General features: G+C 37.1%; 4 protein-coding genes across 5 annotated transcripts; 1 reads left to right on the top strand and 3 right to left on the bottom strand.

The window, feature by feature from the left end:
• Nucleotides 1–1,485: 1,485 nt before the first annotated feature.
• gtf2e1 (general transcription factor IIE, polypeptide 1, alpha) lies at nucleotides 1,486–9,852 on the bottom strand. 2 transcript variants are annotated; one of them, XM_067517425.1, is made up of 6 exons: nucleotides 9,708–9,852; nucleotides 8,816–9,108; nucleotides 8,450–8,607; nucleotides 4,504–4,699; nucleotides 4,173–4,408; nucleotides 1,486–2,961 (listed from the first exon to the last, which is right to left on the bottom strand). In XM_067517425.1, the coding sequence occupies exons 2-6, from the start codon at nucleotides 9,103–9,105 to the stop codon at nucleotides 2,510–2,512; spliced, it is 1,332 nt and encodes a 443-aa protein (XP_067373526.1). In that variant the 5' UTR covers nucleotides 9,106–9,108; nucleotides 9,708–9,852; the 3' UTR covers nucleotides 1,486–2,509. The 2 variants fall into 2 exon arrangements, with proteins under 2 accessions (XP_067373526.1, XP_067373527.1); XM_067517426.1 differs by having other exon boundaries at nucleotides 8,816–9,111; nucleotides 9,708–9,850.
• A 124-nt stretch (nucleotides 9,853–9,976) lies between these two features.
• rabl3 (RAB, member of RAS oncogene family-like 3) lies at nucleotides 9,977–12,945 on the top strand. The gene is made up of 8 exons (XM_067517430.1): nucleotides 9,977–10,090; nucleotides 10,722–10,813; nucleotides 11,020–11,149; nucleotides 11,250–11,364; nucleotides 11,509–11,659; nucleotides 12,159–12,230; nucleotides 12,507–12,545; nucleotides 12,724–12,945. The coding sequence occupies exons 1-8, from the start codon at nucleotides 10,045–10,047 to the stop codon at nucleotides 12,778–12,780; spliced, it is 702 nt and encodes a 233-aa protein (XP_067373531.1). The 5' UTR covers nucleotides 9,977–10,044; the 3' UTR covers nucleotides 12,781–12,945.
• Nucleotides 12,946–13,114: 169 nt separating this feature from the next.
• LOC137133632 (granzyme B-like) lies at nucleotides 13,115–17,034 on the bottom strand. Its single transcript, XM_067517429.1, has 5 exons — nucleotides 16,268–17,034; nucleotides 15,985–16,132; nucleotides 15,592–15,730; nucleotides 13,519–13,779; nucleotides 13,115–13,405 (listed from the first exon to the last, which is right to left on the bottom strand). The coding sequence occupies exons 1-5, from the start codon at nucleotides 16,323–16,325 to the stop codon at nucleotides 13,253–13,255; spliced, it is 759 nt and encodes a 252-aa protein (XP_067373530.1). The 5' UTR covers nucleotides 16,326–17,034; the 3' UTR covers nucleotides 13,115–13,252.
• Nucleotides 17,035–17,259: 225 nt separating this feature from the next.
• Nucleotides 17,260–21,303, bottom strand: LOC137133631 (mast cell protease 4-like). The gene is made up of 5 exons (XM_067517427.1): nucleotides 20,833–21,303; nucleotides 20,550–20,697; nucleotides 20,157–20,295; nucleotides 18,549–18,809; nucleotides 17,260–18,423 (listed from the first exon to the last, which is right to left on the bottom strand). The coding sequence occupies exons 1-5, from the start codon at nucleotides 20,888–20,890 to the stop codon at nucleotides 18,271–18,273; spliced, it is 759 nt and encodes a 252-aa protein (XP_067373528.1). The 5' UTR covers nucleotides 20,891–21,303; the 3' UTR covers nucleotides 17,260–18,270.
• Between the last annotated feature and the right edge of the window lie 3,075 nt (nucleotides 21,304–24,378).

The following is a 24,378-nucleotide window of genomic DNA, read 5'->3' as shown; positions in this document are numbered from 1 at the left end:
TGTCCATCCTCTAACTATAAAGCAATGTATGGTCTTGCATGGCTACCCATGAGTTGTCAGACATCACCAAGTTCCTCTGCAGAGATTGACATTTTTCCCTGAATGCAGAACGCCAAGGGCATCCTTTGAAAATTATGCTTTTGTCTTTTTGTCTTTGTTTAATCTTTGCTGCTGTGACAGTAACATACATGTTTATTGGATCTTTTTTTTTAGAAGAGGTTGCCTGGAGGGGGGTGATGAGACATGCTTAAATCTGGTAAAAAGTGGGTAAAATGTGCTGTTTGGTGATAATTCCACTTCTCACCTTGCACATAGACATTTAATTAAATGTGATCACAAATACTGATCATTCCAGCAATAACACAATGGCAGCATGCAGGACCAATATATCACATTTATATTCACCTACATCAACCCACGCCACGCTGTACCACATGCAGAATGAGAACTGGGATTGTCCTGCTGACATACCCACCGACTTCCTGGGAAAAGATGTCGCCTTGATTGCAGCATATGTCTCTTTAAATTCCCAATGTGTGCCTTTACAGCAGTGTTATCTTCAAACACGACATTGACATTAATGCGGCCCCATACCATCAAAGATGCTAGATTTCACACCTGTCCCTGAAAAAAAAAGAATTGATGTTTGCCTTTGTTCTGGTGTAACAGAAATCTTCAACCTACATCTGAATACAGTAGATGTTTATACTTTAATGCACAGGGCTTTGCTAGTGTTAATACAGCTATTAAAATAAAAAAAAAGCTTAAAATTACAGTATATATCTAAAACAGATGCATGTTATGTCCTAAAAAAAAGTTGACAACCTGGACAGGCAGGAACGGCAGCAGGCTTTCTGTTGGCACAAACCCCAGGCTAAAATGCAGAGGGATAACTCTGCATATCTAATTCCCATGGGACTATCTTGATTTACTGACGCTAAGGCTTTTCCTGTAGTATGACCCAGACAAGAAGTTAGCAAAAAAGAAATTTGTAATTAGTTGTAGACATTCATGTGCAATGGCTAAGCCAGTAAACACTCCTCCAAAACATTTTAGCCGAATGGTTCTGCTAAAATAGGTGTTTATTTAAAATGTATTAACATTTGACGTATGTTAAACATTTAACTTATGAACAGTACAATATGCAAAGGGTTATAAACATCTTTTACTGAACTGAAAAAAGGTGGATTTGGTGTGAATGACATATTAGTTAAAATTGGTTTCTAGAGTATAAAGAAACAAATGTGTTGTAGAAAGTAAAACAAAAAGGTTTGTTTTTTTTATGAAGTGAAAACAAAATGTCAAACAGTGAACTCTAAATTATGTACATCCGGTTTGTCGCTCACATATTTTGCTGCCCATATTGTTGAACAATTCACATTTAAACTTTGCCTTTTTTCCCCGCAACACAAGCTGCCAGCAGATCTTACGCTCATATTGTGGGATAAAGTCATCCAAACAATGAAGCACAGTACCTCAAATATGTACCTTTAATACCTGTAAATAATTTTATTATACGATTTAAGGGTGCACTCACACTAGACAGTTTTGACCACTATCTGAGAAGACAAACATAACAGTGCCCACATACTTCTATATATTAAATGGTTTCTAAGTCAAAGTGTTCGTACACAATGCTTTTCATCCCATTATAATAGGACTTGCTCGGTGTTAACACATTTATTATGCTTTACTGTTTTGTTTCATTTGCTCTGAACAACAGTTTTCCTGTAAACCACAACATTTAGACACACTTTCATTTCCTCTCTTTTATTCCACATTTGCCTGAGATTTTAAATTTCTGTAAAGCAAGACTCGTTAACTTGTTTCAGAAAAACAAAAGATTCATCAAACATGTTTTTACCGACATCACAGTAAAGCAATGGATCAGCAGCAGCAGAAGCTCCAGTTTTCAGTGTGTCTTGTCAAAGTACTGCTTTGACGTTTTTTGGCAGTTTTCACAGCCCCACACACAATCAATACATATGCAAATATGTGAAAATGGACTTCAAGCTTAAAAAAAAAAAAAATGCTTGCATTTCTTCCATCCCTTATATGAGAGATAAATGAGTGAAAAACACAGTTTTGGTGTGGACACCAGTTAAACTTAGTCTGTAAAAGCTGTAATGAAAATATAACAGACAAACATAATTGGCACTCTTCGCACAAACAGCAGTGGGCCCCCTTCCTTCTGGCTTAGCAACTTTCAAAAATACTTGGTACAGAATAATACAAGTGTGACTAGTTCGGCAACACTGACAAAGCATGTCCTTGGTTTTTTTAATGCAGGACTATGAGGCTGACTGTAAATACTTCTTGAGCAGCATTGAGTTTTTCTCTTAAAAAACATTTCCTTACATGTCACTATTAAACAGTGTGACACAGCAGAGGTATACTGTACATCTGGGAACTCAAAGCCAACCCATCAAAGTCAAGTGTTTCCCTGTGTGTGTATAAATGCATGTTTAAATATATAAAAAAAAAAAAAAACACACAGTTGTGTGTTTGATCAGAAGTACATGTCCTGGAAGAGATGTTGTCCCATCTCAATGTAGGCCTCTTTCTCCTGTGCTGACATCTGCTCCACTAGCTCTGGCCTCTGGCTCACCTCCCGATATGAGAACGGTCGGCCTCCCACCATTACCACTGGCTCATCCCCCACCTCCTCAAACTCATCATCCTCGTCGTCCTCCTCGTCTGCCCGATGCGGAGCAGCTGTGGCAGGGGGAGGACCTGATGGAAAGTCATCATCTGATTCGCTAGTGTCACTCTCCGAGTCACTGGCATTCGCTTTGGTGGAGGCAAGGCCCTTGGCGGCAGCACTTGCTCCACCTCCACCTCCACCTGCTCCACTCCTCTTTTCATGAATGAGTAGAGCGCGCATCACCTCCTCATTTTCATCTGCCTGACCAATTCCATGACCAGCTGCTCCATCCTGGGCTTCAGGTACAATGTCTGCACCTGTGGAAACAATTTTTGGTAACATGGTAATAAATTGACTTCTTAAGCTGTTACTAGAATGACTGATCATTGCACTGGAAAAAAGAAGTACCTTGAATGGTTAGTTCCTACACATGACTATCTGAACAAAAGCTTTATTAGGCAATGTCATGTCTGCTTGCAGGCTCCAAAGGACAACAAGATCAGTCCAGACACATGCACAGAAGCACACTTCAGACAGGATGTTTGGAAGGCACAGTTCATGCAATTTCCACAAGAATGGATTTTATTACCGAGTAGTCCTTGTTCAGCCGTGCACTAATCAAGTCTCTGATTATTTCAATTAAGCAATTAGAATTCAATGGCAGTCTGGCCAGGCCCAATTGCTGTATGCCCTTGGGGATGACAAACGATGTCAGCATAAGACTGGTGAAACGCCACAAACAGAGGGAGATACCTAAGGGTGACCTTTAAAAGCCTGTTTTAACTACAGGGAGAGCAGGGATTTAACTTAGAGGTCAAAGAAGAGTAGCCCAAGTGTGGGTCTGAATTGTGTTTGTTGCATTCAATTGATAGGATCAAGTTATTATCTTCCTGAAAGTCCATGTGTTTAGAAAAAAACCATTGACAAGCAATAGCATTTATGATTAATGACGGTAAACCAGTAGCTGACAGTGGGCGGGAATTACATTTCAAATTTAATGTCTTCTGACTCATGAGTGGGAGATTTTGAACCCATGCCAATTTGCTTCAAAATGGAAAAACAACTGCACCAGTGTGCCATCTTTCCCCACTACTGCAACGCTACTAAGTAAGTGGTGTTCTGCTGGAAACATAATACACACGCACATACATAAGGGACAAGGCCATCAGTTTAGCTAAAAAGCCTCTGACAAATACATCCAATCCTTCATAGTGCCATCTGTTCATGTGATTATAAGACACGAGACCTTTTCTATCAGAAAGGAAACATGGCCAATGCCATTGATTTGCTTACATCTTATTTTTGACCAAGAAATGCACAATATTAATAATTTTTGTGCAACTTTTTGTGTGGCTTAATCAATCAAACTTTGATAATTACATGGTTTACATGGAAAACCCATTGTATATTAGGTAAAACTGCATTTTGTGAGCCAATTTTCTTATTTCTTCTCCAATTAAAAACCGACAGCAAGAGTAAGATGGTGGTAGTAAAGTAAGAAGAGTAGTGCATGAAAATCTTTACTTACGGTTCTTGAGGATGTCAGGCTCACTGTAAGCACCCTGCACAGTGCTCTGGGTCAACCAGACAGGCCTCTCCTTTGGTGCCTTTTCACTGACTTGCTTCTGCTGTTCATCCTGTTCATCCATGCTGATAACCACATTCTGAGTGTAGAGGTCAGCATAGGATGATCCTTTGTTAGACCAGGCTTCACGATGTTGGCCACTTGCAGCGTTTGCTCCAGACGCCGCAGCACGTTCGCGGCTAAAGGAAACATAACGAAATAAAAAAACGATTTTACAGTTTAGATAGTGAGGCAAACAAGGAGCGTATTTCTGTCAGCCTTGTCGGAAACTGACCTTTGTTTGAGAGCAGGGATTTCAGCAGGCTCAGGCTCCAACAGATCATGGGACAAGTTGACATCTTCAGTCTCACGTAGCAGCACATAGATGGGTTCAATCTGCTCATTGAAGCGTGCCACCAGTGTCCTAGCATCAGGACAGACAGACTCATCCTCTTCTACCTCAGTCTGGCAGAAGGTACAGCGAAAAGTACCTGGTGGTGTTAAAAAAAAAAGAAGAAAAAAACACTTCAGTTTAAGAAAAATAATAGTCAATGATCAGCTAAAACCAATAACAATCACCAGTGAAGTTGGCAGTTGTTGAGATCACTAGTAAATGTATTTAGATGTATGCACAGTATTAACCAAAGAATGGAAAACAGTATACGGAAAAGATGAGAAGAGAATGTATTTGCCCGGGTTTTGTGTTCACGCATACACCCACCCCAGAGAAAGTCTGGAAAATGTCTAAATTACAGTGCATGTCTGAAAGGGGCTAGAAAGAGAAGGGCCTATTTGGTCATCTGCATCTCTGGCTGGTTTCAGTTTCAACAATAGGAGCTGTTTCAGCATTAGATCGGCTGGCGTGTCTGCTTTATGTCTCATTGTACAAGAGAGGGAAAAAATAAAGGGGGGGAAAAAAAAAAAACTTTCTCTGGTGGAAAGACAGCATCTGTGGTGCCACAGTACAGGACTAGATAAGAGGAAAGCTGGTCCCAGAGAGACATTAGACAATGCCTGTATCATATATGACCATTTTCACCATTTCCATTTAAAATGAGTCTGAATTACGCGAGGCTTTGACAGCTCCTCTTCACATTAAAATACATTATGGGATATCTTTTTAAACAATTGCGCTACTATTTGGGCTCCTAAAGTCTGAAATAAGCAGAAAGCACCAATTGATAAAAGAAGAAATGAAAATAATGTTTTAAGCACTACTAAATAAGCTTTTTTTCAACCATTATGTCAGATAGAGTAAGTCCAAAATTGCAGGGTTTTATAACATCTACACAGCAGTGTGTGAAAATTCAGTGCTGCAGGGTTTTGAGTTGTCTTTGTGGGTCAGAATGAGCTGGAAGACCAGTAATGTCATTTCCCATCCTTGAGGTCACACTGAGTGTTGCTGGCCCTGCAGAAGCAACCGGTTCATCAGACTTTCACCATGTGAGCTCCAGGTATACTTTGTGTTTTTCTTTTTGGCTGCAGGGTTACAACCTTCACAGAAACATTTACCAGTTGAAATTTGCTTAAATAATACACATAAACACATTAAACTGTCAGGAAGATTAAACTTCCTCATATCTTGCTAATTGATTTTAGTACGGACAGAGTGTAGGTTACACTTGGAATCTTTTAATTACGTTTTTGATGACTGCACACATCTACCAGCCAAATTTGACAACAACTTCAGAGTAGCTTTGCAGTTATCAGATGGCCTACTATTCAACTGAGCAAGAACGGGTGACTCAACTGAGGTGGTCACACCTCGACTTTTTTCAGTTTAGGTCTAACCTAATGAAAAGTTAATTAGCTTTTTCATCTCTTTAAATTCTGCATACCCCTACCTTTGCTCTGTCCTTTAAACTTTCTGGTTGCCTCAGTTACTCACATGTGAAACACATGTACTAAGGAAAGACAACATCATGGATATGTAGTAGCAATAAGTGAATGATGTCATGTCCTTTCAATTAAGAAGCAAACTGCTGGATGTCAACCAATAATGAGAAAGTGAACGTAACAAGGACAGACCAAAAAAACAAAAAAGTACAAATGCAGATGTTGGTAGGGAGGTGAGAGAAGCATTGATATAGTACTTTTTGAACATTTTGAGTTAAGCAGAAGAGCAAAAGTTACTCAACTCTCTTTTTATCCATGTCTCACTTTCTCTCCTTCCCAATCCAATGCCATCATATTATCACAAATGATTAATAATTTATCAAAGAACCAATGGAACCCTGCAGCTTGGTAAAATCATCTTTGGCAGACTGAGAAGACCTGAGGCCCAAGGGCTGTTTCATCCATTTCTGCTGTGATGCTAATTTACCCATTATACTATAAATGGAAATTTCTTATTGTACTGTGGAGTGAAAGGAATGATCTGAAAACAACCTTTCACTTTTAAAATATGACATCCAACATGGAGGAATACGGACAAACTTAGCACAAAGTGGGAACCACCACAAAAATAAAGGCTTAGTTGAAACATTTTCAAATCTTACACATTATTTAAGAGTAAAATGTCAATTGTAAACAGACAGGTCACATTTACACTATGCCCTTTCAGCATCAGGTAGGGAAGTGAGACAGCCAAGAAAATCCACTCACATCAAATTAGATCCACTCTAATGGTAGGCCTGGCTTTGCCGACTCACTCAAAACTAAGTATCAGAAACTAAAAAGTCAGGTCTCTTGACAAGGGTATATGCTGAAAGTGGTACTTCTTTTCTATATTGTCTTATGCGAGCAAAAACACTATGCTGGTTATAAGCAGGTTATAAGACTCATATATTCTGGAGTTAAACTTGAACAGATTATCATACATATTTTTAAAAAGTAGTCATTTACTAGTGTACTACAAAATAAAGTAATAAAGTGTAACTCGAGCAATGCAAGTAAATAAAATTTACAACTGAATACTGTAGCTATTTAAAGTTTTTATGCTTATAATTAAAAAATTGTATTGTAAAAATACTTCTCTACACCAGAAACGTCTACAGTCAGTGGCTTTGATTTAATAAAATAGCACACAGTTTATCAATGAGTGCTAATTATTTCCCCTAATTTATATGGTCATACCATGGTGCTCAATTAGTATACATTTAAAATGAACTTGGTATAAATTGAAAGTAAACCTTTCAAGTGTTACAACACTACTGTAACTCAACTCTATCTGACAATGCTGAATATTAGCAGAAAATGTGTGCTTGCTAATCTACACAGGACGACTCACAGGTCAATATCCTAAATCAGTATTTCAGTTAGTATCCATTAATTGCTAACAGTAAATGTAGCAAAGTGTTCATCTCTAAAAATGACATAACATAAACCAGGTTTGAGAATTGTAATTGATAAACAAGACTATGTTGAGCATGGAAGTCAGAAAAATTTGAAATATAAAATAGGTTAAAATTGGATAGACAGGGGAAACCTGGGGAAATTGCACAACTTCACTAGCACAAAGTAAGATGGTAGCATATTTTTGAAACAATGTCATTATAATAAAGAGCTTGAGGCACAAGTGCTGTAATTTCTTTTCCATTAGGAAATTGATGTACTAGATGAACCTGTTGTTAGTGAACCTAGTGAAGCATAGTTGCACTGATGCTAAACTGGGCACTGACTGCCATCTAGAGGTCTACCAGTACCTTATAAAGAGTAATACATTAGTTGCTACACATTCAGTGCAGATTATAATTGTTATTACACCCCAATCATATATATTTAACACTTTCAATGTGTAAAATTACTTTTTATTACTTACAAAAGTTAAGAGCCAGACCTCCACAGAAAGAGTAGTTATACAAAGAAGCCCAATGGGTAAAGCAGCAGAAGATGCAGAAGTCTGCAGGATCAAATCCCAGCCTACCCACCAGATGTGTCCCCCCAGGTTGCCCACTGTTGCCCATTGTCGTCGTCCCCCACCCCCCCCCAGTGCTTTAGATGCTCAATATCAATAAAGCTTGTTCTTCTTCTCTTCTTCTTCAAAGAAAAGACTCTGGAGACATTTGGTCTTGAACACTTTCTAATTTTTTTTCCAAAACCTGGTATCTTCGCCTAATATTTTGCAAGTGATGTAGTAACATTTAAGTGACCTTTGAATTATATGAATATAGAATATGACTGTGTCCACTGTCTACTGTATTTCTAGACGGACACCTGTAAAGTAAGGATCACATAACATATTCTAATAAACTGAAGACTATCAATGTGCTACAAGACAGTAGACTGTAATAAATGTTTACCTGTCATAGGGTCAAACAGTTGGTTTGCCTCCAGATCGGTGAATGTGGAAAAGCAGCACGGACACCGGAAAGAGGCGCGGTTGGTTGAGTCTCGCTCATCTGTCTCAATGCGCCGTCGCATGTGATCCAATTTATACTTCACCACGTTCACAAGTACCCTTAAAAAAAAGAAAAAGATAAACCTTCATAGTATGCATCATAATGGCATGAGGAAGGAGGGTGAATCATATTTTAACTATGTCCTGTGTAAATATATTGTAGTTTCTACTCGGTTGCTAATACATTTTTAGGTTGTTCTTTCACGGGCATGTAAACACTGTTAACATGAAACATGGCCAAAGTCAAACATGCAAAAAAGAAAACAACCTGTAGTTGATGAAATAGTAGTTGTGCCGTGTTGTTTTGCCATCAGGTGCAGTCTCTACTCTCATGCGGCATTTGACAAACTTGTCCGCCTTCAGTGTGTTGAGTACTGAGCGCAGCTGTTTGCGGTCAAACTTGAGCAGCTCCAGCATGTCTTCCTCACGTACACACGGATTGCGAATGAGCACATCCAGGGCCAAGGCGTGCTCCATTCCATAGAAACCCCTTACAACCTGCTTTGCTAGCCGCTTAAGCGCAGCAGGAACCTCGGTCAGAACCTCTGGCTCTATCATCTTCTGCTACGGAGAGACCACACTTGAAAGGGGCAGAATCCTAAAGGCAAAATCGTTGGACTACGATCTAAGGCAGCAGGCATAAACTTCAGTGGATCAGAATCCTTAGCCAGCTATGTGAATATAATTGTTTAAGGTTTCAGATTTTACGAGTACAATGAGGAAAAGTTGAGAGAAAGTCGTATGTTGAGAATGACGTTTCTCCCCATTAAAGGCCCTATTTGTGAAGCGGTACTCAACCAAAAACTTGGCTTATCCTAATTAATCCCCCATTAACCAACTCCTTTTGGCAGAACGTTAACATATCGGCCAGCGTTGCTGGTTTCACAGCTGGCTAAACGGACTATCGTTACTGGAGCGTAGTTAGTTAGTTAGCAACTCTTAGTATTGCAGCTCGAACGAACACACAAAAACAACAGTTTAGCAGGCTGTGCGTATCTATTTTAAGGCCACTATAGCTAACTGATGTTAGTAATGTTCCAGAACCTTAAGGTTAGCATAGCTACGTTAACGTCAACTAGGCTAACACTAAACCTGCACTCAACGTTAAAACCCTTAAGGAAGCCGACTAACAAGCCCAACAACGCTACACTAAAACTCACCGTGCTTCCTTAGGTCATTTCAGAGTACACGCCAACTTCGACTCACACAAACTCAACAAAGCCCGACACATTCACACATGACAATATTTATTCTCCAAAGTTAGCTAAGCATGCTTTCTTAATATATTAGGACCCGGAAGTAAAAGCAAACAACGACGCACGCGTAGAGCTTCACCCAATAGCCAATAGAAACACTGGACTTTTGATTGATATACATTTCAACTAATGGCTCCACAGTTTGTCAGACAAACAATTTTTCTTCAACCAATTAGATTACAGAAATGAAACTACAAGGCAGAGCTTTGGTATTTATTCCGGGACCTCACTATCACCAAAAATGGCTTCTCTTGACAGGGTGAAAGTGTTAGTTTTAGGGGATTCTGGTAAGTGGGTTAAAATTCTCCATAATAAAAGTTATTATACAGAGTGTTTTCCTATTTGTAGAGATATTTGTTTGTCCTGGTTAGAGCTATCTTGTTTACAATCCAATTTAAAATGACACTTCAGTGTGTTTACATACTGTAGTACATTATATTACATGTACATTAACTGACACAGTATACAGTCTCAAAGACTGCTAAATACGAGATTTAAGAACAGTGGCAACTTAAAACATTCCACTTGTTAAAATCTACGGACACTAGTCACTTCCAGCCTAGTGGTTAGTTTTAGGTGGACTACTAACCCCAACCCTTAGTTATATACGAAGGCTACCATTTTAAGGTAAATCAATAACGTTCTCAAAAGTTGAGATTGCATGGAAACTAGTTTGCAGAATATCGAGACCTTGAACAGCTTATTGAAGTTGTTTCCTGATGTTGTACCGGCCGTATGTTCTGATGGAAATGAAGAATATGTTTTAACTTGTTGCAATCGGTAATTGGTGGTAGAAATGTGATAGCAATATTTAAAGTGAAAGCTGGATTTTATGATAAGACAAAAAGTGAATCTTTGTGTCTGGGAGACTGGGGGAGTTTATATATATCTCACCTCAACATTTCTTGTTTATTGCAGGGGTGGGCAAGTCTTCTTTGGTCCATCTTTTGTGTCAAAATCAAGTTTTAGGAAATCCATCATGGACTGTAGGGTGCTCTGTGGATGTTCGGGTAAGCAGGACAAACACCTTTTGATTTATACAAAATTCAGTTGAGAAAAAAACATCTGGCTGCTTTTCATTTAAACTCATCTCACCTATGCTGTATGTACTTTATACATCTATAACTTCTATGAAAAAGAGTGCAGGACACACTATACATGTCACATATTAGAATGAAAATAAAGTGGAAAGTTTGAAATAGCTTTTGAACTGCAGGTTCAAGATTATAAGGAGGGAACCCCAGATGAGAAGACCTACTACATAGAACTCTGGGATGTTGGAGGATCTATTGGCAGTGCCAGTAGTGTAAAAAGCACCAGAGCAGTCTTCTACAATTCAGTTAATGGTAACGTTTACTTTTAATTTTCTGACTGCTTAAAAAAAGTCTGAAATCATAAGTTCTATTATTCAGGTGTGAGCTGTCACTTTCTGGATTTTCTTTTCAGGAATTATTTTGGTCCATGATTTGACAAATAAGAAATCCTCCCAGAATCTGTACCGCTGGTCACTAGAAGCTTTGAACAAGGACTCTTCTCCCACAGGAGTCATTGTCTCAAATGGGTAACTTAGGTTTTATTCATTCTTTTTTTTGAAAGGTGGATAATTTATATGCACAAACATAACTGTAAAAATTTAAGATATTAATGAGCGTCACTGAATTTTGTTTACTGGGAAAATTGGTCATGTTTTTTTTTTTCCCTGTAGCGACTATGATAGAGAGCAGTTTGCTGAGAACCCAGTGCCTTTGCTGCTGATTGGCACCAAATTTGACCAGATCCCAGAGAACAAACGCAATGAAGTTCTCACTCGGACAGCCTTCTTATCTGAGGACTTCAATGCAGAGGAGATCAATCTCGTATGCCGACCTTTTATTCTTAGTGATTAAATTGTGTGTTTTGTACTGGCTGGTAAGATTGTACAGCTGTAAATAAGAAAAATGGAAATTACAATGTTATTTATACATGCATATGGTGAATATGCGGTGAGCATTGAATAATTGTAGTATCAGCTTTAAAATTGTGGCCTAAATTAAAAAACATCTCATTTAAACATATAAATAGTTTGAATGTATTTGCAGTAGCATTATTTGCCATATAGTAGCTTTAAGGAGCAGACAGATTAAGTTATTTTATTGGTGATCACGTCATTGTAGTATTAAAGAAGGCAGACAACAAAACAGGCTTTAATTATAAATCTATAATTGTGTTTTGTTTTTTGTTTTTTTTTTTTGTTTTTTTTACTTTATGTACATTGCTGGAAGAACCAGCAGAAAAAATGAAAAAAGGTTTTAAGTGAGATAGAAAAGACTCCTCTTATTTGAGGTTTGTGGTTGAACTACTGTTTTGATTTCACAGGACTGCACCAACCCGAGATACCTTGCTGCAGGTACGTCAAATGCGGTGAAGCTTAGCAGGTTCTTTGACAAGGTGAGTAAGTCAGAGTTCTTTTTGTACAAATTGTTGTAACTAAATAACATAGTCGAAATGAGATCAGCATTTACATGGATGCACTTGGTGGTGTTGATTTTCAGAGTGGACCATAAACCATCAAATGTTTACAATGGTCATTGGACCATATCTGATCTTTAGCTTCTCATATGTCGCTTTCTTTAATTTATAGTAGTACAACATTCTCTCTGTTAATGTTGAGTGGTTGTGAGTTCTGTTAAAACAGATTTGAAAATGTCTTCAACACCTTTACAGGTTATAGAGAAGAGATATTTCACAAGAGATCCAAGTCAGGTGAGTTTTATATAATGAGTCTTTATGCATTTATTTATTTTTCATACATTAACAAATTGCAAATTCTTAAGTATTATTGTGAAAAGAAATCCTCCAAAAACTTTAATTCACAGATAATTGACAGATTAGAACAAAGGCATTATTTTAAGGCAGTTTGCTCCTTTCACTTTCTTTGCAGATGATGGCTTTCACAGACAGAAAGCGGTTCAACTTTAAAACGTTGCACTATGACTGACAAGACACGGGTGCAACTGCAGTGGCCTGTGGTTTGTTGTAATGCATGTGGGCTATTACACCACAACCATCACACTCACTGTTGTACTTTGTTTACCTGTTTTGTCATTTTTTGTTTATGCTAATCAACCTTAATGTATATAATAAAGATAAATATCTACATTTTGCAGTGAGTAAAGAATCAGTTAATTAAAGGATTAAGAGACATGCTCTGATAAGATGCTATGGCTAGACATAAAGGAGGAGGAAATAAAAGTACAGTGAAATTTTGGTTTAAATTACCCAATTTTATATGACATTTTATTTTAGATTTTAAACATTAGAAGAAATTGGGATTTTTTGCATGTAAAACATATTAGCTTTTTGAATTTCTAACTTTTCTATACTGTGTGCATGAACAAGCCACACTATTTAACAAGGAAGTGAAGACAAAGCAGCAGTGGCAATATTTCACTCACTCACACATCTTTCACCTATACCTGCAATATTTTTTTAATCCAGGGAAGAAAGAAGTTGACTTTGGTGAAGACATGAGGATACTTTTGATTATCGCATTCATTTTCTGCGACAAAAGCTGTTAAACCTTGAAGCTTTTTGTTGCAGATGAGTGGCCCACCAGAATCCCCCTAGATAAAGACAGGGAAAAGACAAAAGCAAATCTTGTTTCAGTAGCTTGTAGAGAAAAAGGAAATATTTGTTTTGTCATGAAATGTGATTATTTGCACTTCTGCCTATTTACCTGACAAACCCCTCCTGTCTTTTTGGTGAACTTGGTACATATCATGTGACCAGAATTGAAGTACTTTCCCCAAATATTCTGGCACTCAAAGCTGAATTGTATCTTCTCTGTGGTTTCCCGCAGTACATTTGATGGAGGCTGATTGACTCCAGTTCTTCCCCAACCAGCGACTGAACATTTAATGTTTGCTGGTATTTTCCCGTCTTTTTTAGATAGTTCAATCGGTCTCACATACCTGTTCAGTGTGGCATTCTTTTTTAACTGTAAAAGACAAGGCAAGAGTAGAGTTAATAATTAATGCACTTACACTATATATATTTTTACATCATGTTACATCTGGTTTGTGTGAGAGATATGACGATGAAAGTAACATTGTGGTTTTAAGTCAAGCAGTTCACCTCCACATCTGCTGCAAATGTGTGAATGTAGCTCTAAATCGCCAAACTGCAAAAATGAAACTGATACATTATACAAATAAAGAGAAATACTATGAATGAGTATAAAATGTTTTCACCCCCTGGAACTTTTCTCCTTTTATTTTTATTCTTGGTCAATTTAATTTGGCTTTTTGATCTAACAACAAAAAATATCAAAATATCAGATTATTTTTTAACAATTTAAATTATTAAAAATATAAGTCAGTGATAAGTGAAGTTATTACCCCATTTAAAATGACTCAATCAATTATCATTGTGAGCAAAATGGAACCTTTTGTCTAGAGCATGTGATTTGTTAAGGACCAGGCAACAGTTGTCTGTGCAGTCTCTCCCATCTCATTCAGAGTGCTAACCTCTTACAGTCTTTTATAAAATTCCTTCCATTTCTTAATGATTACTTTCACTTTACTCCAAGGGATATTTAGGGACTTAAATTTTCTTGTGTACAGCCTGAATTTTGTTATTTTATAACCAAAACTACACATACAGCAGACCTAATAATTCTCTTAGCACGTTTTACCTTTTGCTGACACTTTTGGTAGCCATTACCTGGTTTCTGTCCGATCTTACAGTACATTCTTTCAGTGGAACTAATCAATTGTGATCATTAACATTTGTGGCTTTTGTGGCAGAGATACGACTTTTAAGCACAGTCAACATGTGTTTTTGATCTGTTGAGATCAGAACCTTTGGAAATCCTTTTCAAAAGTCTGGTTTTATTATCTTACAACCTGCTTTGATGTGTGATTGTGGTGCTTGTTTTCACCAGTTTTACAAAGGATTTAGTTGTTATTTGAGGTAATCCTGTTACCTCAAATCGGTGTGTTGGTCAGTCCTTCTTTTTAAGTTTCACAGAGAAACCAAGGCAATTCCTAATCACTAAGAGAAAGTTAAGATGCCATGAGCTTGGCAAACTAAGACAATTTGGAACTGTAAGCAACAAACTGAAGTTTTCAGCCTCTATGTATTATTGTGAGGCTGTGTTGAGGTCAGAAACCCCCAGATCTTCAACAAATTCTAGGGTTATAGTTTATCAGAGGTGTGTGTTGTAAAATTAATCGGTCTCTGCAAAAGAAAGTAGTTCAAAGTCATAATTTCAAGCCCAATATTGCCAATAGTCATCTCCATGAAGAGTAAAGTGATAGCAACTGTAACTAATAGTGTGATTTCTAAAACCAGCTTCCTGCACCAGTGATGACTTCAGTTACACGATGGGCAGCACAGTGGTGAAGTGGTTTGCACTGCAACCTTACAGCGACTGTACTGTAGAAGCTCCCCGGTTGCAGCATGTCTGTATGGAGTTCACATGTTGTCCACATGCTAGGATGGGTTTCCTCTGGGTATTTTGGTTTCCACCCACAGTCCAAAGACTCAAAACTGCTTGTAGTTGTGAATTTGGGTGCAAAAGGTTATGGGTCTGTGTGTATCTCTCAGTGTTGGCCCTGAAATAGACTTGAGACCCATCCAAGGTGTACCCCACCTCTTATCTTATGTCAGCTGGGATAGTCTCCAGTCACAAAGAAGGATTGGTATGTGATTGTTTTGTCAAAAAACAAATTAAACCATGATTAAAGGTAAAAAATAAAAGGTGAAATTAGAGATACTTGATTTGGCCTTTAAAACAATTTAACTTTACCTTAATTAACATAATGTCATAATCAAATTCTCCTATGAACTCTGGATGTTTATAGTATTTAGCCACTTTGATCCTTTGCTGACTTTTTTCTTCCTTGGTTACGTCGTGTGCTCCAAGTACCACTGTCATGGGCTGCTGTCTGAGAAACAAGAGAATAAATAAGATGAAAATATTTGTTATATGTGTAGTTTTCCCATTTTAAAAAATACCACAGACCATTTGGTAGGTAATAGTATATCAAAGTCACTTATTGTAATGTCATTAGAAATAATGATCACATCTGTTATACATGACAAATAATTATGTGACCAGTATTTCAGTTGTGAATAATTGCTGCACATTAACTTGTTAAATTCATGTTTTCTTGTTTTCACGGACACAAATCAAACTCACTGGTGGCAGTGCGCTGCAGTTAGGACAAAGTCTTCCCGAATAAGAATCCCACCACACGAATGGTCTCCCTGAAACTGGAGCGATGCCATGTAAGGTCTGGAATGAGGCTTTGAAACTTTACCACCTACTATGCCGCTCTCAGTGGCCCCTTACATGAGGAGAGAAGGTGGACAAATTACCAAAGAAAACTTTCTCATCAGCCACATTATCATTATGGAACAGCAAAAAGAAAACAAACAATTCTTTAAATCCAGAAATGATTTTGAGAAGGATCTGATCTCACCAGTGATGGAGACGAGCTGTAGGACAAATAGAACACAGAACATGTGGATCATGGTCATTGTACAGAAGATAAAACTGAACAGTATGACTTGAAGTTCTCCATCTACCAACTTTTGTAGTCAGCCCCCACAACGGAAACTTGGTGGGCAGGTGTTAACATCATCCTTGCACAGACAAGTTGCTATCACACCTTTTTATTTTTTATGTGACTGACACTATTTTCTAAAACCAGACAACACTGACAACTTGTCAGTTTAGTTCACAAACAGGAACTTTAGAAAGTTTTGAAATCTGTACTTTTTTTTACAAAGATCATTTAAATTTACAAAATTGCCCAGGAATCTATATTTGTTTTAAAGGTTTCACAAATTCACACCAATATTCTACTTAAGTACAAATTTCAAGTACTTGCTTTACTAGCTTTTCACCCTTATATGACATATTTTCCACACACAAGTTTTGCCCTTTCGGTAAACAGACTTTGTTGTCTCTTGGTTGTTTGCAGGAATAGAATTAAGTGGAAACTGTGTATCAAGGTCACATTTACCACAGTGTGTATAAAAATATTCAGGAGTCTCACTGAACTAAATCCACATATGCTGTAATTTCTCTGTTATGGTTTATTTTAGTTTAGAGTGCAAGTATCATTTTAAAGTACGGAACCTATTAATCTAAGGACATGTTTGCTGAAGGTGTTGACACCACTAAATGGTTTTCAGAGACCGTGGATTTCAGTTTTAAAAACTGGAGATTATAAATCCATTAAAGCCATTAATATTAGTTTTTAGTTTAAATTGTGATTATAAAACAGCAATTAGTAAGAAAGACTGAAAGGTTAGTTGTGAAATGTATGACTCAAACACTAGATCACACGCTTTGTCCTGAGATGTGAAAGAATGTGTGTGAAACTTTCATGAACCTTTATTGCATAATCATTATGGACCTAAAAAGACCAGCCGTGTGTTTACAAGGGAACTGATAAGTCTTGTAATATTTGTATTTTCCACTAGATGGAAATAAAGACATTTTGTTTGCATAAAATCTATCTTTTAAAAAGTTATAATATTTACAATTATAAATCCCATTTATCTCTTATTTGTCATTTAATATGAGGGCAGCTTAAAAAATAGTTTAATTTTAATGTGACAGTGGAGACAGTTTTCAACTTTTTATATCAGTATAAACCTTTTTTAGATTATTCAAATTAATAGTTCAGAAATGAACATTTTTAATAGTAAAACATTCTCTCTTTTAATGTTGAGTGGTTGTGAGTTCTGTTAAAACAGACTTGAAAATGTCTTCAACACCTTTCCACATTATAGAGAAGAGATATTTCACAAGAGATCCAAGTCAGTTGAGTTTTATATAATGAGTCTTTATGCATTTATTCATTTTTCATACATTAACAAATTGCAAAGTCATACGTATTATTGTGAAAAGAAATCATCCAAAAACTATAACTCACAGATAATTGACAGATGAGAACAAAGGCATTATTTTAAGGCAGTTTGCTCCTTTCACTTTCTTTGCAGATGATGGCTTTCACAGACAGAAAGCGGTTCAACTTTAAAACGTTGCACTATGACTGACAAGACACGGGTGCAACTGCAGTGGCCTGTGGTTTGTTGTAATGCATGTGGGCTATTACACCACAAGCATCACACTCACTGTTGTACTTTGTTTACCTGTTTTGTAATTTTCTTTGTTTATGCTAAACAACCTTAATGTATATAATAAAGAAAAATATCTACATCTAAGATGCTATGAATAGACATAGGAAATAAAAGTACAGTGACATTTTGTTTTAAATTACCCAATTTTATGTGGAATTTTATTTTAGATTTTAAACATTATAAGTAATTGGGCTTTTTTGCATGTAAAACATATTAGCCTTTTGAATTTCTAACTTTTCTATACTGTGTGCATGATCAAGCCTCGTTACATAACAAGGAAGTGAAAACAAAGCAGCAGTGGCAATATTTCACTCACTCACACATCTTTCACCTATACCTGCAATATTTTTTTAATCCAGGGAAGAAAGAAGTTGACTTTGGTGAAGACATGAGGATACTTTGGATCATTACAATCCGTTTCTAGGGTAAAAGCTGTTAAACCTTGAGGCTTGTTGTTGCAGATGAGTGGCCCACCAGAATCCCCCTAGATAAAGACAGGGAAAAGACAAAAGCAAATCTTGTTTCAGTAGCTTGTAGAGAAAAAGGAAATATTTGTTTTGTCATGAAATGTGATTATTTGCACTTCTGCTTACAATGCAGTTTATTTACCTGACAAATCCCTCCTGTCTTTTTGGTGAACTTGGTACATATCATGTGACTAGAATTGAAGTTCTCTCCCCATATTTTCTTGCACTCAAAGCTGAATTGTATTTTCTCTGTGGTTTCCCGCAGTACATTTGATGTAGGCTGATTGACTCCAGTTCTTCCCCAGCCAGCAACTAAACATTTAATGTTTGCTGGTATTTTCCCGTCTTTTTTTTGTAGTTCAATGAGTCTCACATACTTGTTCAGTGTGGCATTCTTTTTTAACTGTAAAAGACAAGACGATGAAAGTAGCATCGTGGTTTTAAGTCAAGCAGTTCACCTCCACATCCGTTGCTAATGTGTGATTGTAGTTCTATATCGCCAAACTGCAAAAATTAAACTGATACATTATGCGAATAAAGAGAAATACTATGAATGAGTATAAAATATTTTCACCCCCTGTAACATTTCTCCTATTTATTTTTATTCTTGGTCAATTTAATCTGTCAAGTTTTACCTTGTGCTGACACTTTGTTAGCCATTACCTGGTTTCTGTCCGAACTTACAGTACCTTCTTTCAGTGGAACTAATCAACTGTGATCATTAACATTCGTGGCTTTTGTGGCAGAGATATGACTTTTAAGCACAGTCAACATATGTTTTTGATCTGTTGAGATCAGAACCTTTGGAAATCCTTTTCAAAAGTCTGGTTTTATTATCTTACAACCTGCTTTGATGTGTGATTGTGGTGCTTGTTTTCACCAGTTTTACAAAGGATTTAGTTGTTATTTGAGGTAATCCTGTTACCTCAAATCGGTGTGTTGGTCAGTCCTTCTTTTTAAGTTTCACAGAGAAACCAAGGCAATTCCTAATCACTAAGAGAAAGTTAAGATGCCATGAGCTTGGCAAACTAAGACAATTTGGAACTGTAAGCAACAAACTGAAGTTTTCAGCCTCTATGTATTATTGTGAGGCTGTGTTGAGGTCAGAAACCCCCAGATCTTCAACAAATTCTAGGGTTATAGTTTATCAGAGGTGTGTGTTGTAAAATTAATCGGTCTCTGCAAAAGAAAGTAGTTCAAAGTCATAATTTCAAGCCCAATATTGCCAATAGTCATCTCCATGAAGAGTAAAGTGATAGCAACTGTAACTAATAGTGTGATTTCTAAAACCAGCTTCCTGCACCAGTGATGACTTCAGTTACACGATGGGCAGCACAGTGGTGAAGTGGTTTGCACTGCAACCTTACAGCGACTGTACTGTAGAAGCTCCCCGGTTGCAGCATGTCTGTATGGAGTTCACATGTTGTCCACATGCTAGGATGGGTTTCCTCTGGGTATTTTGGTTTCCACCCACAGTCCAAAGACTCAAAACTGCTTGTAGTTGTGAATTTGGGTGCAAAAGGTTATGGGTCTGTGTGTATCTCTCAGTGTTGGCCCTGAAATAGACTTGAGACCCATCCAAGGTGTACCCCACCTCTTATCTTATGTCAGCTGGGATAGTCTCCAGTCACAAAGAAGGATTGGTATGTGATTGTTTTGTCAAAAAACAAATTAAACCATGATTAAAGGTAAAAAATAAAAGGTGAAATTAGAGATACTTGATTTGGCCTTTAAAACAATTTAACTTTACCTTAATTAACATAATGTCATAATCAAATTCTCCTATGAACTCTGGATGTTTATAGTATTTAGCCACTTTGATCCTTTGCTGACTTTTTTCTTCCTTGGTTACGTCGTGTGCTCCAAGTACCACTGTCATGGGCTGCTGTCTGAGAAACAAGAGAATAAATAAGATGAAAATATTTGTTATATGTGTAGTTTTCCCATTTTAAAATAGACCACAGACCATTTGGTAGGTAATAGTATATCAAAGTCACTTATTGTAATGTCATTAGAAATAATGATCACATCTGTTATACATGACAAATAATTATGTGACCAGTATTTCAGTTGTGAATAATTGCTGCACATTAACTTGTTAAATTCATGTTTTCTTGTTTTTAGGGACACAAATTAAACTCACCGGTGGCAGTGCGCTACAGTTAGGACAAAGTCTTCCCGAATAAGAATCCCACCACACGAATGGTGTCCCTGAAACTGGAGCGATGCCATGTAAGGTCTGGAATGAGGCTTTGAAACTTTACCACCTACTATGCCGCTCTCAGTGGCCCCTTACATGAGGAGAGAAGGTGGAAAAATTACCAAAGAAAACTTTCTCATCAGCCACATTATCATTATGGAACAGCAAAAAGAAAACAAACAATTCTTTAAATCCAGAAATGATTTTGAGAAGGATCTGATCTCACCAGTGATGGAGACGAGCTGTAGGACAAATAGAACACAGAACATGTGGATCATGGTCATTGTACAGAAGATAAAACTGAACAGTATGACTTGAAGTTCTCCGTCTACCAACTTTTGTAGTCAGCCCCCACAACGGAAACTTGGTGGGCAGGTGTTAACATCATCCTTGCACAGACAAGTTGCTATCACACCTTTTTATTTTTTATGTGACTGACACTATTTTCTAAAACCAGACGACACTGACAACTTGTCAGTTTAGTTCACAAACAGGAACTTTAGAAAGTTTTGAAATCTGTACATTTTTTACACAGATCATTTAAATTTACAAAATTGCCCAAGAATTTATATTTGTTTTAAAGGTTTCACAAATTCACACCAATATTCTACTTAAGTACAAATTTCAAGTACTTGCTTTACTAGCTTTTCACCCTTTTGTGACATATTTTCCACACACAAGTTTTGCCCTTGCCGTAAACAGACTTTGTTGTCTCTTGGTTGTTTGCAGGAATAGAATTAAGTGGAAACTGTGTATCAAGGTCACATTTACCACAGTGTGTATAAAAATATTCAGGAGTCTCACTGAACTAAATCCACATATGCTGTAATTTCTCTGTTATGGTTTATTTTAGTTTAGAGTGCAAGTATCATTTTAAAGTATGGAACTTATTAATCTAAGGACATGTTTGCTGAAGGTGCTGACACCACTAAATGGTTTTCAGAGACCGTGGATTTCAGTTTTAAAAACTGGAGATTATAAATCCATTAAAGTCATTAATATTAGTTTTTAGTTTACATTGTGATTATAAAACAGCAAATAGTTAGAAAGACTGAAAGGTTAGTTTTGAGATGTATGACTCCAACACTAGATCACACTCTTTGTCCTGAGATGTGAAAGTATATGTGTGAAATTTTCATGAACCTTTATTGCATAATCATTATGGACCTAAAAAGAACAGCAGTGTGTTTACAAGGGAACTGATAAGTCTTGTAATATTTGTATTTTCCACTAGATGGAAATAAAGACATTTTGTTTGCATAAAATCTATCTTTCAAAAAGTTATAATATTTACAATTATAAATCCCATTTATCTCTTATTTGTCATTTAATATGAGGGCAGCTTAAAAAATAGTTTAATTTTAATGTGACAGCGGAGACTGGACCTGACATTTACAGAGAAGTATACTAGATAATAACGATACAAGCTCATAGTAGAAATACAAATAAACGTTATTTTATATAATAGCCAACAATTAGGACACATTCAGTAAAATGGGAGTTTGCATTGTGCTGCGCACTTGTGACTTGCAAGTAATTGTGATGTGTTTGTGTCTTCAGAGGTTAGAGGTTATGGCTGTCACACACGGTCAGACAGTGGCTTACAGATAGAACTTCCATTCACATTAAATTCCTAGCATGATAGTAAGCTTGCAGTGGAGGGAATAATATGTGGCATTATGACCAGATACTGTATGTAACAGTTTACAAAGTGTGGGTTTTTCCTGGGGAACCTTCTCACAATTCCTTTATATATGTGCAGCTAAAAAGAAAAAAGTTTGTTGTTCAGATCACGTGACGTCATTTAGGCTATTGTCAACAAAGGGCTGTGTAGAACACAGTTTGGATTTTCTGGATATATTGGCAAACCTGTCCATCAGAACAGAAATCTGTGCATAACTTATTGTTTAAAATGATTTCTGTAGGTGGTGTGCACAGCCAAAGGTTGTTTGCAAGAGAAGATCCTCTGCTCTACAACAGTGTGGTACAACCTCACGTGACCCCGAGAACTACTGTAGTCTAACAAAATCCAGCAGAGTGATACATCTTTACTATAGAGGATCCTGTTGTGTCAATTTAAAAAAAACAAACAACAACTTTCTGCTCTTTATTGCACTTGCATCTCATGAAACGGCAACACTTCTGACAGCACTGTGCTTTGATGTTTGCCCCTTGACTTAGATTCTTGCTGGCATTGTACCTCCCTTGTAAGTTGCTTGACAAATGACTAAATGTAAGTGTGGCAGGTTTTTTCTTCATTTGCAGGTGACAGTTTGTTTGGTAGGCTACACCAAGCTAAAACCGATGCATTCAAAGCCATTAGTACGGACATAAATACTCCTTAATGAAGGCAATCATCTGTGAACTCACCCTGTATTTAACAATATTTTAGGGAATCTTAGGTCTGTCTTAACGTCCTAACAAGCGGATGATCTGGGGCAGTAGGTTGTGGTTGTTATGGTTTCCAATTTAACTCCGGTTTTGGTTTTTGTTTTGACTTCAGCACTTCCTGCCTCACCCCTTCTTTGTGTGTGTAGTTTTGTGTTATCATTGCTTTCACATGTGTTCCCCCTCTCTATTTAATCAGCCCCATATACCTGTTGAAATGGACAGATTGTCTAATCACTTAGTCTCGGCTCTCCAGCCTTTTTGTTTTTAAATCACTTAAACCACATATAACCTTATGTGGAGTTAGGGTTCTTTATTTGGGTCTTTGGGCTCACCATTACAGCGGAATGTAGGGAGAATGTTCATTGTAATAAAGGGGAAAAGTCTTAATCCTACTTACCACCATCCACTTTTGTCAGGACACTATACCAGCAACAATCCTACAATGCTCATGGTGTCATATTTACAGTCTGGAAAGATTTTCCCTTCTCTGCATCCAGTCCTGATGGTTCCTATAACCATTGGCTTAGTGAATGATAGCATTACTCTTAATATTTGTGGTGTTGCAAATACTACAATTGTTTGTAATACTATAGGTATTATTTTATCTGAAGAAAGTCGTAAACTATTAGAGTTGGCTTTTAAAATTAAAGTTTATATAGTACTTTTCAACCACTGAAAGACTGACCAAAGTGCTTTACAGTAAAAATAAATGGGTGTGTAAAATGCAGAGAAGTAATTAACCACGATCTACAGAAATACTTTAAGACCTTAGGGAAACTATTAATCTAACAACCAATTAAGAGCTAATACATCAATAGTAGTCTAATAGTCTAAATACAAAGTGTACCATTAAAATTCTGTAAGATACAAAAAGAAAACACAAGCCTGGCAATAAACAGAAAACAAAAATAAATGAATTTGGAGTCTTAATGCTCCACTACATGAAACCCCTGTTTAAAAATGTGTATTTTGGTTTAAAAGACATTAAATCTGTGCCTAGATGCAATTGTATTGGAAGATTATTCCATTGAGTAGTTGCAACCACCAAGAAAACAGGGTTACCCCATCTCTCTTATCTGGTGCGAGGGACTGCCGCACAGCAAATTTGCCAGTGTAAAATATCCAGTGACAAAGTAAATGGTCTGCACTTATATAGCACTTTTCTACCTACTGGTATTCAAAGGTCTCTAAACTACTTCCTATTCACCCATTAACACACCGTTGCGGGAGCTGCTATACAGCTGGCCAACACTCACAGGGAGCAACTAAGTAAGATTTCAGTGTCTCGCTCAAGGACACTTCGACACCACCAGAGACCATCCCTCCTCAGTTTAAGTGAGTCACGTTTGGCACATTTATCATCAGTTCATGTGCTGAGGTT

Source organism: Channa argus, chromosome 9 (genome assembly GCF_033026475.1).
Source record: "Channa argus isolate prfri chromosome 9, Channa argus male v1.0, whole genome shotgun sequence".
In the NCBI taxonomy this organism is placed as follows: Eukaryota; Metazoa; Chordata; class Actinopteri; order Anabantiformes; family Channidae; genus Channa; species Channa argus.
The sequence above is the reverse complement of the archived record's forward strand: the minus strand, read 5'-3'. Positions and strand labels throughout refer to the sequence as shown.

Coding starts and splice junctions, on each gene's coding strand:
- LOC137133632 (XM_067517429.1), bottom strand. CDS start 16,325: ATGACCATGATCCACATGTTCTGTGTTCTATTTGTCCTACAGCTCGTC. Junction 15,731..15,984: donor ACTGCAGCGCACTGCCACCA/GTGAGTTTGATT, acceptor CTTGTTTCTCAG/ACAGCAGCCCATGACAGTGG. Junction 13,780..15,591: donor ATGACATTATGTTAATTAAG/GTAAAGTTAAAT, acceptor TGTCTTTTACAG/TTAAAAAAGAATGCCACACT.
- rabl3 (XM_067517430.1), top strand. CDS start 10,045: ATGGCTTCTCTTGACAGGGTGAAAGTGTTAGTTTTAGGGGATTCTG. Junction 10,091..10,721: donor GTTAGTTTTAGGGGATTCTG/GTAAGTGGGTTA, acceptor TGTTTATTGCAG/GGGTGGGCAAGTCTTCTTTG. Junction 11,150..11,249: donor CTTCTACAATTCAGTTAATG/GTAACGTTTACT, acceptor TTTTCTTTTCAG/GAATTATTTTGGTCCATGAT.
- gtf2e1 (XM_067517425.1), bottom strand. CDS start 9,105: ATGATAGAGCCAGAGGTTCTGACCGAGGTTCCTGCTGCGCTTAAGCGG. Junction 4,700..8,449: donor ACTGTTTGACCCTATGACAG/GTAAACATTTAT, acceptor TAACACCACCAG/GTACTTTTCGCTGTACCTTC. Junction 4,409..4,503: donor ATCCCTGCTCTCAAACAAAG/GTCAGTTTCCGA, acceptor TGTTTCCTTTAG/CCGCGAACGTGCTGCGGCGT.
- LOC137133631 (XM_067517427.1), bottom strand. CDS start 20,890: ATGACCATGATCCACATGTTCTGTGTTCTATTTGTCCTACAGCTCGTC. Junction 20,698..20,832: donor ACAGCTCGTCTCCATCACTG/GTGAGATCAGAT, acceptor TCCTCATGTAAG/GGGCCACTGAGAGCGGCATA. Junction 18,424..18,548: donor AGACAGGAGGGATTTGTCAG/GTAAATAAACTG, acceptor GTCTTTATCTAG/GGGGATTCTGGTGGGCCACT.